Below are 14,302 nucleotides of genomic sequence, written 5' to 3'. Positions count from 1 at the left end.
TAAAAAGAACAAACAAAATACTTGCATAATGCCAAAAGTTGTTTTTGTCTGATACATAAAAATACTGGTATATTTGAAAGTTGCCTTTCACAACAATTTCCTCTTTTATATACACTTCCTATCTCTCCGATTACCTTCCCATATCCACCGCCTAGTACCGCTGCTGTAAGCCATTGCCGGCGACCACCGCACCAGTTTTTTAACGGTTTTGAGCACATGAATCGCTACAAAATATTCAGCTTCTCAATTTAAGATATTATAAAGTTTATAATCAGTTTTTGTTTTTATTAATAATTTAATATGGCGATTGTTACCGGCAAGAACCTCTGCCGGAGAACAGTTTCAGAGGACATTGAATTTGTTCCGCAGCTATCATCAACTGAACCAACCGAATCGAACCAAAGCCAGCGAAACTGAACTAAACCGATTCAAACTGAAACGAGTCAAGTGAAACCAAGCTGAACTGAGTTAAACCCAATCGAATCGATTCAAACCGAATCTAACCGAATCTAAATAAACTAAGCCAAACCGAGTATAGGAAAATCAAACCGAATCGAACCGAACGAAGACAAAACAGATTAAACTGAATCGTGTCGAACTGAACAACTGAAACAAACCAAACTGAACCAAATCAAACCGAATTTAACCAAACCAAATTGAACCGAAACTACTCAAATCGAGCCTAACCCTGCCGAATCTAACCGAAGCTAACGTATTAATATCAATACATTTTAAATATTACATATAAAAAATTATTGTGATGATATAGTTATATATGAAAAATATTGCAATTTAAAATATAACATACTCATTAATTTGGATTAGTTTCTTAAACTTTTCTTATGAGTATTGGATCACCCAATATCTATTTTGGCATTTTCCTCTTGTACAAAGGTTCCAACTTTTGGTTTGGTGCCTTGTGGTCACCCTAGAAAGCCAGTGGCCAGAGACCAAGCGGTGTGAGTGAGTGCTTTCTCCTTGTTTGTTCTCTGCTCTTATTCTCTCTCTGTCTCTCCACACTTTCATCTTCGACTCTGATGGCGAGCCTGTGGCGCGCGGCGACCGGCATGTCTGACAATTCCACCGACTACGACGGCGTCGAGTTCTGGTCCAACCCTGAGCGAACCGGCTGGCTAACCAAGCAAGGCGAGTACATCAAGACTTGGCGTCGCCGTTGGTTCGTCCTTAAACAGGGCAAACTCTTCTGGTTCAAGGATTCCGCCGTTACACGCGCCTCTCGGCCACGCGGCGTCGTCCCCGTCGCCACGTGTCTCACTGTCAAAGGCGCCGAAGACATCCTTAACAAGCCCAACGCCTTCGAGCTTTCCACGCGCTCCGACACTATGTACTTCATCGCTGATTCCGAGAAGGAGAAGGAAGACTGGATCAACTCCATCGGTCGCTCCATCGTCCAGCACTCCAGATCCGTCACCGATTCCGAGATCGTCGATTATGATAGCAACTCCGGAAAGCGCTGACCACGACCTCTGCAATTCACTTGCCTCTTTCGGTGAATTCTTCTTTTTCCTTTTTTTCACTCTGTTTGTGTATATTATAATGGTTATAATTATGACTTTAATAGCCGATCGTTGGCGTTCTCACGAGGGAACTCTGTTTAAGTACTTTAACTGCTATCAAATTGTAATGTTTTTGGGTTTTGTGGATTGGACCAATCTTTTCAATATTGTTTCTGAATTTCACTCCTTCACATCAAATTCGGTTTAGTTTCATTATTGGCTAATATCTTTGTGCTCTAGAAATTGAGATCATTTATATATCAGTGAGAAGGTGAACAACATGATTTGAGTTTCTATTGTGTTCAATTATTCTTGAGGAAATCCGGCTGCAGTGCGTTGCCCTCAGCGAAAGTGTGAACTCACATTAGCCTCCTCTGCCTACTAAATTGGATAAAATATATATATATAAGATGCTTCATGGATAAATATCGTGTAGTATCGGATTCTTTTTGGTTAAGAAAAAGTGACGGGTTGAATCGATGTTTTAGATATACATTTAAGCCATTCCCATTTCTAGGACAAGGCATTATTATAGAGAGGATGGGACAGTAACATGAGAAGAATAAAAGAGGGATGCATGTGAGACTTATCCCTAAAATTTGAGCTGACAATTGTCGAGCATCCTTTGCTATTCTGACACCATTTCCTATATTGTTGGCCTACGAAGCCTTTTGAAGCTCTTAAGTGCCTTTGTGACCTTCGACGTTCTGTTGTCACTTAAGCTCTTAACTCCTATTCTATTCTGGTTGCTGTTAAAACTAATATGCATTGTGGTATGGTTACTTGAATACCAAATTTTGCTTATTGTTATTTCCTTGTTAGTTAAGACTTGACTGTGATTCTAATGTCATATAGTTTATCTCTAGTGGAAAATACAGATTCTTTCATGAAGATTATATATTTTAGTAGTTAATTCTTTTGCACTAAACTATTTTATTAGTGGCTGACTTTTTAAATATAAATGTTATGCATTTGACCAAAAGATTAATTGCTGTAAGGGTGGTCCTGTTGGGAACTCAGTACCGTCCTGAAATCTATTACTGGATGAAGGGGATGCTACTGATTCAAATGTTAGGTTCATACCGACAGATCGCAGCATGTCTTTAATTTCTTTAACCAGTTTACTCATTGTGGGCCTGTCGACTCCTGACTCTTTAAGACACTCCATTGCAAGGTCCACAAACTTCTCACCGTTCAGTGTTGATCCTGAACAGATGGCTCGATCAATAATTTGGTGAAGACCATACAAGTCTTTTTTGTCTTATCTATTGTATTCCTGACCACTTCACTATGTATTTCCCCCGTTCTCATGGATTTTTTGGAGTAATTGGCTCCAGCATTAGCACTCCAAAACTATAGACATCACTCTTTCTGGTCAACCCTAACTAGTATAATAATCTGGGTTCAAGTAGCCATACATTAACAAATTGGATGCATTCTCATCAGCCATCACTAAAGTTCAATGAGATTTTCTCCAACACAATATTTTGAAAAGTAGATTTTGCCCCACATAGACGATGTGTTTTCTTTGTCTTGGTATGTGTTGACTGGAAGAGCTTAGATGCTTACATAAATTCATGAAAATTCTGAATTCAGGAAAAAAATTAGATGAAAAATATTTTAAAACTCTACAAAAGCATGCAATCAATCATATTCTACCTCCACGCATTTGCAATATTCCAATTAGTAACTTTGCTGCTGCTTTTATAGTAAAAATTCATAGATGTATAAATACAAACCATTGTTCCTTTAACTTGAGTGGTATCATGATCTTGATGTCCCTGTGTATAATAGGGGGATCAGCATGTTCATGAAGATAAGCCAAACCCCTTGCAGCACCTAGGGCTACTTTCAGCCTTCTGCTCCTGCTCAACGCAATTCTGCATTTACCTGCATACGTGTTATTTGTTATTTGGTAGAGTAAATACCGAGTTATGAGTTTGACAAGCACTTACAGATTTGAATATCACATTTATAAAAAAGGAAAAACTGGAAATTGGATTTAAGTAAGTTAATTTGTCTTTCAGAAGCAGATATAGTTTAGTGCTTTGTCAATGTCCTTTGGATGATGCTTAGGAAACTGAATAGTGAGTACTGACCAAAAGATGGATGTAATAATAATACTAATATAGTATGTGCAGTAAGTATCAAGCTGGATATTTAGCTCGTATAGCAGTATGAATATTATTGAAATTCAATTTGGTTAACTTGTTAACCATTCAAGTTATTGTTGTTTTGTAAATAAAAATGCTTCTGCCAGGCGTGTCATACTTCTGTATAGGGTGAGAAGTTGACCAGTCATGTATGGTTGCAAGGTTAAACTTTGTTGTTCTTTTAAGAATAGTTCTCACCCGTCATGTATGTATCTTATTCATAATTCATAGGATTACATTAAAGTTGACAAGAAACATTCAAGACCTTTTCATAATCCCCTTATCCAATATCCTTGGCTTGTGAGAAGTTGTCTGTGTATTTCTTAATTTCCTTGAAAGAGAGCTGCCTTGTTGCTTTTACTTGGATCCCAGTTTTCTGCATTTTTGTGAAAATAAATATAAATCCACAGAAATCCTTGTGGCTGTGCAGGAACTGTATAAATAATTAAGGATCCAAAGTATTGCTTCGAGACATCGCTCTTTCTGCCCTTATCTTCTGGCGGAAAGCATAAAACCTGCCAGGATAATAACAATAGCATAACAGAAGAACCCCAATTACTACTCCAATAATTATTGCAGTTCTTGATAAATTACTTGACTGCTTGGGTACTTTATTATGAGGAAGAAGATTGACAAATTAGTACTAGTATTTCTGTCTCTAGATAATGGGCGAAAAAGTCATCATCTGAATATAATATTTAATTATTAAAAGAGACCGTCAGGTAAAAACCATTATTTTTCCAAAATTTATATGCATAATTTTCTTCAACAATTTATGTATCATGATGAACTTAGAATGCTCCAACTTGTTATTCAGGTTCCTTTCTAGCAGAATAACGATTCAAAGAAAGTCTTTTTGCTTTTTATGACGAAGAGTTACAGTTCTAATCATTTTAACTGCAGAAAAAAATGATCTCTGAATCTCTGAAAAAAGTAGAGAAGCTGACAAACAAACAGGAGAAGATATATTCATATGAATGGCATATATCATACCCGCCATTAGCAATTTCATCAGTGCTATTTTAAATGTGTATGTCACAATCGTTGTGGCTGGAGAACTGTTAAAAAGTAAGGTTGTTTTCTTCTAAGTTGTACATCTATGATTTATTCTATCCTCAAATATTGTATGCATCATTGTCTTCTCTCATTTTTCATTGCTGTGTAAAAAATATAAGCTTGAAGTCTTTTATTGGATAAAAAGGAACTAATAATGTCTTTTGTTTCTCCGTTTGTGTTTCTCATACGTAAGACTCGAACCCTCGCTGAGCAAATTCCAAACTGTATGTTACCTTAAATATTTGAAATTAAAAATCACAAAAATGGATTTTCCTCTAATCCATGGTTCCAATGAAAGTAGGAGAACTTCATTCATGTATGTAATCCAACAAACACGTGATTAAGAGGGGTAACTTTGTAACAATAGAAATGTAAACGTCCAAAAAAGGTTTAATATTTTTTCAATCACTGCTTATTAATTTTGAGTTATAAATTACTTTTTAATTTTGGAATAGGTTTATCGAATGTAAATATTTTATTTTATATTCATACAAAGCTAATTTTTAAATTAATTATTAAATTATACGTCTTTATATAATAAAAAATTACTCCTACAAACGTATATTATTATTATTATTATTATTATTATTAATTATTATGAAAAGAAGAAAATATTTGTTTCTCTAAAGAAATTAGAACTTAGACAACTGAAAAATAAATAAACTTAAAATATGAATATTATTTTCAATAAATATAATTAAAGATAATAGACTGTTTTATATAAATAAAAATTTAAGTAAATGTAACCACCATCTTTAATCAGTATAAAATTATGCATTTTAAGTATATTTCATTTTGAAAGAACTACAGTGAAGCAACCGACAAAGACAATCAAATCATTAGAAAAGAAAAAGTGAGTTAATGACAGAGTAACGAAGAGCAAAGGAAAAACATAAACGAGAGTTGAGTAATTGAGTTCCTTAGTGGCGCTCACAAATTGTTTAGAGATCCCATTAAACAGGGGAAGCAAAAACAGCGTTGAACACAGTAACAGAAAGCGATTGCGAGAAGATGGAGGAATCAGAATCGACGATTGACAAGGTGGTGGAGGAGGTGGAAAAGGTGAAGAAGGAATGGGATGAAACGTACAGGAAAACGCAGAAACACATCGAGGCAATCGCAGAATATGGAAAATCAGGAAGAGAGAAAGAGGAGAAAAATTCGCTCGCTAGGTTGAACGGGATCGCTCAGGATGGCTTGTCACTCCTCTCTTCCTTTCTCTTCACTCTCGATCTTCTCGCCCCTCAGTTGCCCTCCCCGCCGGAGGTCAAATCTGCACGCGCATTGCTTCAATCCTGGAAAACCCTAACTCAAAAGTACCGCCCACACTCTTCCTGAAATGGAGATTAAATTCGTGTTTGTTTGTTTGTTGGCTTTTGAATTGATTGAATAGTGCATTGATTTGAATTAGTGGTGGTGGATTATCAGTTTATTATTTTTCAATTTCTGTTGATAGTGTTTATTTTTTTTAATTGAACAGTTTGCGGCTGAATCTGAGGAATGCCAATTTGCAAGCAAAGGCTAACTTGAGGAAAACTGCTCAGGAGGAGGCAATATACTTACTTTTCCTATTTAATTTTTGTGATGTTATTTGGAAGGTTTTCTAGTCTTATCGATAACCGCCCTGCTGAATCTATATTACTATTTAGCTATTTGAATAAACTTCTGCGGTAGTTACTGTAGTAGAAGATTTGGATAAACTTCTCCATAAGTTTCCGTTGTTGAAAGATTATGGAGTTATTTATATAAACTTCTCAACACATATGCTTAAAAAGGAAAATAAGAAGAAAAAATTAAATGAGTTTTTTTTTTTTGAGTTAAAACTTAGTTTTAGCTTATGAATAAACCAGTTTATAAAATCTCTCATGTTAGCTTCTGTAAAATATATTATTAACTTCTACGCAAGTTAAGACTAACTAATATCAAAACTCATTTCATTATTCTTCCTTTTGAATATTTTTTTCTCGTAAAAAGTGTTTACAAGTAAATTTATTGAAACAGGTCCTGTCTTGACCGCAAACATGTTGTATTGTGATCATGGACTTGTGTGAATTGTGTTTCTTTACATTGTGCTGTGCGACTTTTTTTGTTTCCTTATGGTGCAGAGAGAACTACTTCTAGGTGGTGGAGAAGAGTCCACTGCTCGCAGGCGCAATTTACAGTATGTCCTTGGTGTCTCATTTGGCTGGGATTAAATTTTGCTTTGCGTATTTTATTTATTTATTATTTAGTGCCATTTCAATAGAAAATTCAGTTGGCATGATGCCATGATGAAGTATTTTTGTCTTCTAAATTGTGTGGCCTTCCAGGACAAAAGCTGGAATGACATCTGCTGCAGAAAGCATCACAGAAAGCCTTCGTCGAACTCGTCAGTTGATGGTTCAGGTTAGTTGTTAGGTATATTTTTTTCGCTAAATTTATAGTTTAATTGTTCTCTCTAGTCCTCTGTAAAATTTGACCCTTTTTAGTATGCTGATTATCATATTCATCATATCTCTTCTGCCTTGATTAGGAGGTTGAAAGAAACACAAGCACACTTATGACTCTTGGTATGTACTTTTTCCTCCCTCTCTCCCTGTTTATATTGATGACGGCTTTTTTATCTCTCCAATTGTACTTTAAGTTTCCATTGGTTTTAATCATGTTATCTTGGGTGTGTGTGAAATTTATCTGATGACTAATAAAAATGTTTAAAAGAATTTTAAGCTGGCCAAAATCAGCCAGCTGGACTGGAAGAAAGAAGGTTGCAGGCAATGAGTTTCATATTAGCTGGCGGCTGTTGTGTTTATAGCTCCAGGTTGCTCAATGTCATGATTTTAAAGCCTTCTTTTCTTTTGAAATCAATCTTCGTGTCCACCCCCACAATATTCAAGGCCCTCAAGTTATCTAGATTTGAAAGTTTTATAAGAAATTGATGGGATTAATTATTACTATGAATTTTTCACATTCTCGTTCTACCACTACTAGTGAATGTAGTGGGAACTAAAATATTTGTTAATAAATTGAAAGATTCCATGAAAATCAAGATTATGCTTAGCGTCTTGGATTAATATAATGTGAACAGAGCACTATGGTGACACTGATATGGATCATAAAAACAATCTTTGTTACCTCCTCCCTGTCTTGAATTACTTTTGGGCCCAATCAATTTTCATTTAGCATAACTGCCTTTCCCCTCTAGTCTATGTTTGTCCCACTTCCCTCTTTTCTGGAATTTTCTAAGAATCAAATCCTTCTAACCACAAATCAAGTTACATATCCTTGAAAAAAAAGCTCTTGAAACTGAATATTGAAGAAAATAAAGTCGAAAAACCTTGGTGGCCTGTTCAATTTCTATTACATCATTTATTAGGTGGAACTTGTTAAAGGTTTATAAAGTTTCCTTGATCGTTTGTTTGCTAGAATTGACAATTTGGAGCATTTATATGTTGAAAGTGTACTCAATCAGCCTCAAATTTTGAGCCATAAAGCAAAGTATGTTGTTGTGCCATTACTGTGTGAACTGAAGCTTAAAGGTATTATAGTTTGGATTTACAAATGTGAAATTAAATGGTCAGTTTCTCTAGGCATGACATTTTGATGAGGATAATAAATTGTTTTTTAATTTCACAGGGTAAGACACACCTTTGGCAGATAATAATTAGTGGAACGTAAAGAGTTAGAATGAAAGGATAAGAGACATCATTCCTTTTCCTCCTTGGATTTAAGAAAAGAGAGGTCGAACATTTAAGTTGTATCCCAAATTTTGACCAGCTCAAAATGGAGGCTGGAAGGGAATTCGAGGGATACTTTTTTTATCATTATTAAAAGTACACAAAAAAATTGCTAATAACCTTTACTTTCTTTCACCTTCCTTTAACCATCCCACCTGATTCAAAAATAGATTTGAGCTTTTTGTATGATTTGACATAGATTGTGTTTGATTATTGTTTGAGGATATTCTATAGGGCTACAATAACGATAACATTAGTAACTTTACACACTTGTATATTAATCTGCTAACAGTTCCCAGGGGACATTGTTAAGTACTTGGTAGATAACTGTGTTTGGCTAACCTATCTGGTTCAATTTTTTTTTATACTTGGAGCTAATTTTTTTAGTCAGTTATGACCACTGATTGATAAGTTTATCTGATTTTTATGCTACCAAATAACAATGACATATTTTACAGTTTTGAAATTTGAATTGCATATAGCTCCTTATGCCCAGAATATTATATTATGCATATTATATTTGCATGTGCCTGATTCTTTTACCTTCCCTGTGACGTATTTATTATGTAAAGATGTTTCTTTGTTCTCTGGTTGTGCTGGAGTTATTGTTAAAAATTTAAGTTCAATAATATTGTTTTTGATGAACTGAGATGCTGGAATTATTTCCACTAATATGATTACGGGAGAGTGAATTAATAAGGTTGTTCTGGATATTTTTTGGCAAAATTGTTTTGGTATATAGATGAATCAACTGGAGTGTTAAAGAAGGCTGAAAGTGAATATAAAGGGCACCGCTCTTTGTTGATGAGAACACGAAATCTCCTCTCCGTAATGCAACGTCAAGATGTCATGGACAGGTATGGAAACAGTTTATTTTAGTATCCACCCCATTTGTTGTTCCTGAATGTTATTACTAACAATTAACTATTTGAATAGGTTGATTCTTGGGATTGGCTTTTTCTTATTCTCCCTTGCTGTTCTTTATGTTGTTTCCAAGCGGATTGGACTACTTACGTTGCAGAGAAAGATTACTGAGGCAATAAAAGCTGGTGTTGTGGGACAAGCAGACCTAAGACCCCAAGCTGTTGCAGGGAACGTGAATCTGCATCAAGTCAGAGTGGATCATGTTCATAATATAGAGGCTCCTTTAGAACAAAGAATACATGATGAACTATGATGATATGTAAGCAATATACTCATGTTGTCAATGTTTATTTATTTACATTTAGAGAGATCCTATACCCTCACAACACAACTTTAGCACCCTCTTAATTGCTTAAAGATGACAAAAGTAAAAGTATTAGCAATCTTGATAGTTCAAAAAGCCTTTAATACCTTTTGTTTAGAAGAGGATTATTTGTTGATCTGTTATAATGAATTAAAAAATTCTCTCTAGTTATTTTAGTCCCGCCACAGACCTTTCAGCATGAGCAAGCCATAATTGTTGGCGAGCTGTCTCTGCCTGCTTTTTCATGCACCTATACTTGTCTCCTACACATAAACTATATTTAAGATCTGAAACTGACATGAAATTTAGAAAGCATCATATAATAACATCAGTGCCACAATAATTTCGACATACATATCAAAATAAATAAAACTGAGTTCACATGCAATGAATCCGTTATCATAAACTCCAAAGTCGTGATTACAACATAAACAAATGTCATTAAAAATAAAACAAAATGTAAGGCTTACATCCTCGTGCACATAAACCTGTGTGATGTTTAACTTGTCCTCTCTCCAAGTCTTGAGTTAATTTGAGGTAAATATCCGACCCTACTAGGAACAAGCAAAGCTTTGTTTTTCTAGTGAAAAAACCGCTGCTGGCTTGGGTATTGCGTTGAAGAAATTGTCAATTAGGCGATAATTACTTGAATTATCTCCAATTTTTTTTAAACAAAATATTCTATTTAACTTTGATTAAAAATATATACAATTTTACGGCAAGAATAACAACTCACGTAGATTCTATTCTTTATACAAATTGGGTAGATTAAACAAATCAATAAGAGACAAATTATCAAGCAATATAAATATTTGAATGCTTGCTTAATACATAAAATAATAAGAATCTTAGTTGAATTAGTTTTTATGTTGTAAAATGGTAAACTCTTATTGCATACCGATGTGCAAATATTTTACACTCATGCTCAAAATACTTTTACAATATCTTGTTAGAAATTCACTGTTGAGAACAGTGTTCGTGAAAGAATTGTTAAGAAGGATAAATTTCTTAAATGAATGTTAAAGCTGGAAAAGGTATAAAGAGTGGGTAAATTTGTATAGATGAATATGATTGAGTTGATTAACCTAATAATGGTGATTGGGAGGGGGAGATTATTATGTTTGGTAGAATTTGGGAGGTGGAAAGATCGGATGTTAGGTGGAACCAGGTCAGGAGACGACACATTTGGTCGGGAAGACCGTGAAATTTACGGGACAAATAAACGCATCTGATAGAAATGGGCCCGCAAGACCCAAGCAGGCCCATTGGGCTAACGAAAAGTAAAGGCACACGCTGCGGATATTAATAATTTTGAGACGCTCCACTACACCACAGTTCTCATTCCCCCTTTCCTCTCCGAACCCTCGATCATTGAGAGAAACACACGCACACGCTCTCTCTCTCTCTCTCTCTCACGCGCTCCTATATCCGCTCCCCCACCGTCGCTCTCTCCAACGACCGCAAAACCATCGTCATCTCCATGGTCAGTTTGTCTAATTTTCTCTTTATCATTTCTCCGTTTCGATTGCCGATTTGTTCTCACACATGAACTACTAAATCCGCCAATCTCCACTTTTTTATTTATTTTTATTTATGTGGCGTTGGATTTTCTGAGCTGGATTCCTATTTGATCTGACCGTGGCACTTAAACGATGTCTTTTTTTTGTGTTTTTTGTTCAAAAATATAAAATCGTGTCGTGTTCAGATCTGATTTCGGTGTTTCGGTTTATTTTTCATTTTTTCCAAATTGATAGGTTATTGTCATAATTTTAATTCTAATTACAATTTAAACAGCTTACGATGTGTGATGTGTTTGATCTGCGGGAAAATCGGTTTTGGGATCTGACGCATGGGTTTGGTTTTATTTATTTTAATTTTATGGGATGAGCTTGTGGATTTAACTTCTTCTATGCGGTGAAGAATTTTCAATTAAAGCATATATTCTTTTTTTAACATATATTCTTATTCCTTTTTACATTATTCTTACGCTGTTATTAGATTTAATATGTCACGGTTCTTTTATAAGATTCATTAATGAATGAATATGATTTATTTTGGTATTGAAGATGACGCGACAAACATAACACGGCTTTTTACTGATGTTTTTCTCCTTTGGCACTAATCTTTGTTTGCTTCTAGCTCCTTGATTTGGACTATACTGTGTTTCTACGAGTGTTGTAGTATTTACTTTGTTTTGTTCGCTACATATTTCTTCTATTGCATTTCATTGTCCTCAATCTCTGAATTTACTCTCTATTTTGTAACCATTTTTACCTTTATTTTGGTTACGTTTCAACTTTAATATGTTAGGACTCATTTGTTTCATTCTTTCTTGGAGTAACTATTTGAATCGAAAAAAAAAAGATATTTTTTATTCAAATACTCGGTGTTGATGGTCGTGGTGTGTGGCTGCAACTTTGCAATTCAATAGGCAAACGCAGCATCAGGTATGGCAGTCCATGATGACTGCAAGTTAAGGTTTTTGGAGCTTAAGGCCAAGAGGACGCACCGTTTCATAGTTTTTAAGATTGAGGAGCAGCAGAAGCAAGTCATTGTGGAGAAGCTTGGTGAGCCAAACCAAGGCTATGAAGATTTTGCTAGTAGCCTTCCTGCTGACGAGTGCCGCTATGCTGTTTATGATTTTGAGTTCATGACTGAAGGGAATGTCCCTAAAAGCAGAATTTTTTTCATTGCGTGGTAATTTTTGCTTTTGAATATACACACAGTTTTCCCTGCCCTGTTTCCATCTGCATTAATTTTGATGCTTTCTGTTCGTAGGTCTCCTGATACATCAAGGGTCAGGAGCAAGATGATTTATGCAAGCTCCAAAGACAGATTCAAAAGGGAGCTGGATGGTATTCAAGTAGAGTTGCAAGCAACTGATCCCACTGAGATGGGTCTTGATGTGTTCAAAAGCCGTGCCAACTAAATGATTATATAAATATTACGCTTTCTGGTGGGAGCACCCCTTAAGCCTTAGTTACTCATATGGAAATATCCTAGTTTGTGGGATGGATGGTCAACTTGGGTAGTTATGGTCCCAAATTCTCAATTTTCCAAGTTGTGGAATAAATTCTACTGCACCTTTTGACAACCTTTGCTTGTTCCAGTGTATTTTATTATGATTTGTGATTTATACAACCTTTGCGTTTGAGTGGTATTTTAGTGGTCTTTATCCAATACTAGTTGAATTTGTAATTGTTTTGTGTGATCAGACAAAAAATGGGGTTCTTCACTTATTGACTCGTGTCATCTACTAATGTTCTGTGACTTTTTTTGTATGGGCGGACAAAGGCCTTTTATTCATGCTATATATCCCTTTCTTGTTTTTGTGGTTTGGTGAAAGAAGATTTTGTTCAATTGGTATTGGTTGTGTATTGTTAGTTGAAACCAGACCACTCCCCATTCCAAACATACTTACAAATGAGGTGGAGCAAAAACAAAATCTTATCTTCAATTTCCTATCAAATGGAACACACCCTTTCCTTACACAAAATGTCCTAACATATAATGTTTTATTCAAATATATTAAATTTATTTGATTCTTAAATTTCAATCCAAATACAAATTAAATTATTTTCTTGACATCAAATTTTAATTAAACCGTAAAAGATTAAATGTGGTAATTTCATTTGTTTTTCTAACTTGTATTGAGTTGTTGTCTTTTTGTTTTATTATAATTATATTAGTAATAATCATACATTACAAATAAAAAAAGGTTTCGCAACAAATTTTTACCAGAAATAGAAAAAATATTTATGATAATATATGTTTATTTTTACTCATTTTTTCTATCTTTTACCTATTTTAATAAATCTCAGTTTTCTTCTTTTATTATTTTCTCTCGTTCGCTTTTTACCATATCATCCAAATACATTATAAAAGCACAAATAAGGAGTAAACAAAAAAAACTTTGGAATTTTACTATATAGAAATTGTCACGACACACTTGTTTCCTTCTTAAGTATAATTAAATAATGACTTAATATCAATTTTTATTCCAATTTTTGTCAACTTTTTTCGAAATGGTCATAATTTTTTGTTCTAATGTTGTCCTAAATAATGTAATTTATGTTCAATTTAGTCCTTTTTGTAGATGGCGTTTAAATCGTTAACGGCGCATTGTCCAATGCAATAAATGACACATCATCCTTGACACGTCATCATCATCTCCTACCTCTAGAAGCCCTAATTTCCCCTGCACATAAACCTTAGCCACCACCTAACCCTAATTGCCGGCACCAAGGTCACGACCAACCACCATCTTCGCACCTCCATCATCTTCTTCGTCCAACAATCACCCAAAAACACCACTCATAGCCACCTACCAGCACCTTCATTGGCGTCACCTGTGCATCCAACAACAACCACCACGGAACCCATTATCGCAAATCAAATGAACCCAACACGAAAAAACAAATTCATGGAAAAACAGAGAAGAACCTTCATCCTCTCCAGAGAAGAACCCTCATTCCAAGTTCAGAAACCCTAACATTCCCAATCTGAACCCTCATTCCCCACTTCGCAAAACCCAAAACCCAGACCTGTAAGGAAGAACAAAATCCCTAGCCACTCACAAAACAAAGAAGAACCAAGAATTCCCCAAATCAATTTTGAAACGAAAATTATATATTC

At 34.9% G+C, this 14,302-nt stretch overlaps 3 protein-coding genes across 3 annotated transcripts; all 3 read left to right on the top strand.

Annotated features, from left to right (window-relative positions):
• The first annotated feature begins 867 nt into the window (after positions 1-867).
• LOC124848645 (pleckstrin homology domain-containing protein 1-like) lies at positions 868-4,801 on the top strand. The gene is made up of 2 exons (XM_047326380.2): positions 868-1,510; positions 4,574-4,801. The coding sequence occupies exon 1, from the start codon at positions 1,038-1,040 to the stop codon at positions 1,476-1,478; it is 441 nt and encodes a 146-aa protein (XP_047182336.1). The 5' UTR covers positions 868-1,037; the 3' UTR covers positions 1,479-1,510; positions 4,574-4,801.
• Positions 4,802-5,551: 750 nt separating this feature from the next.
• On the top strand, positions 5,552-9,671 carry ATSEC20 (Sec20 family protein). The gene is made up of 7 exons (XM_047326385.2): positions 5,552-6,042; positions 6,207-6,276; positions 6,832-6,887; positions 7,036-7,111; positions 7,239-7,275; positions 9,182-9,296; positions 9,376-9,671. Exons 1-7 carry the CDS (start codon positions 5,738-5,740, stop codon positions 9,614-9,616), a joined length of 900 nt encoding a protein of 299 aa, XP_047182341.2. The 5' UTR covers positions 5,552-5,737; the 3' UTR covers positions 9,617-9,671.
• Positions 9,672-10,986: 1,315 nt separating this feature from the next.
• Positions 10,987-12,906, top strand: LOC124848627 (actin-depolymerizing factor 2-like). The gene is made up of 3 exons (XM_047326353.2): positions 10,987-11,150; positions 12,099-12,364; positions 12,446-12,906. The coding sequence occupies exons 1-3, from the start codon at positions 11,148-11,150 to the stop codon at positions 12,594-12,596; spliced, it is 420 nt and encodes a 139-aa protein (XP_047182309.1). The 5' UTR covers positions 10,987-11,147; the 3' UTR covers positions 12,597-12,906.
• Positions 12,907-14,302: the final 1,396 nt, after the last annotated feature.

This window comes from Vigna umbellata, chromosome 5 (assembly GCF_029865625.1).
Source record: "Vigna umbellata cultivar VRB3 chromosome 5, Vumbellata_1.0, whole genome shotgun sequence".
In the NCBI taxonomy this organism is placed as follows: domain Eukaryota; kingdom Viridiplantae; phylum Streptophyta; class Magnoliopsida; order Fabales; family Fabaceae; genus Vigna; species Vigna umbellata.
This window is presented reverse-complemented; position numbering and strand designations above follow the sequence as displayed.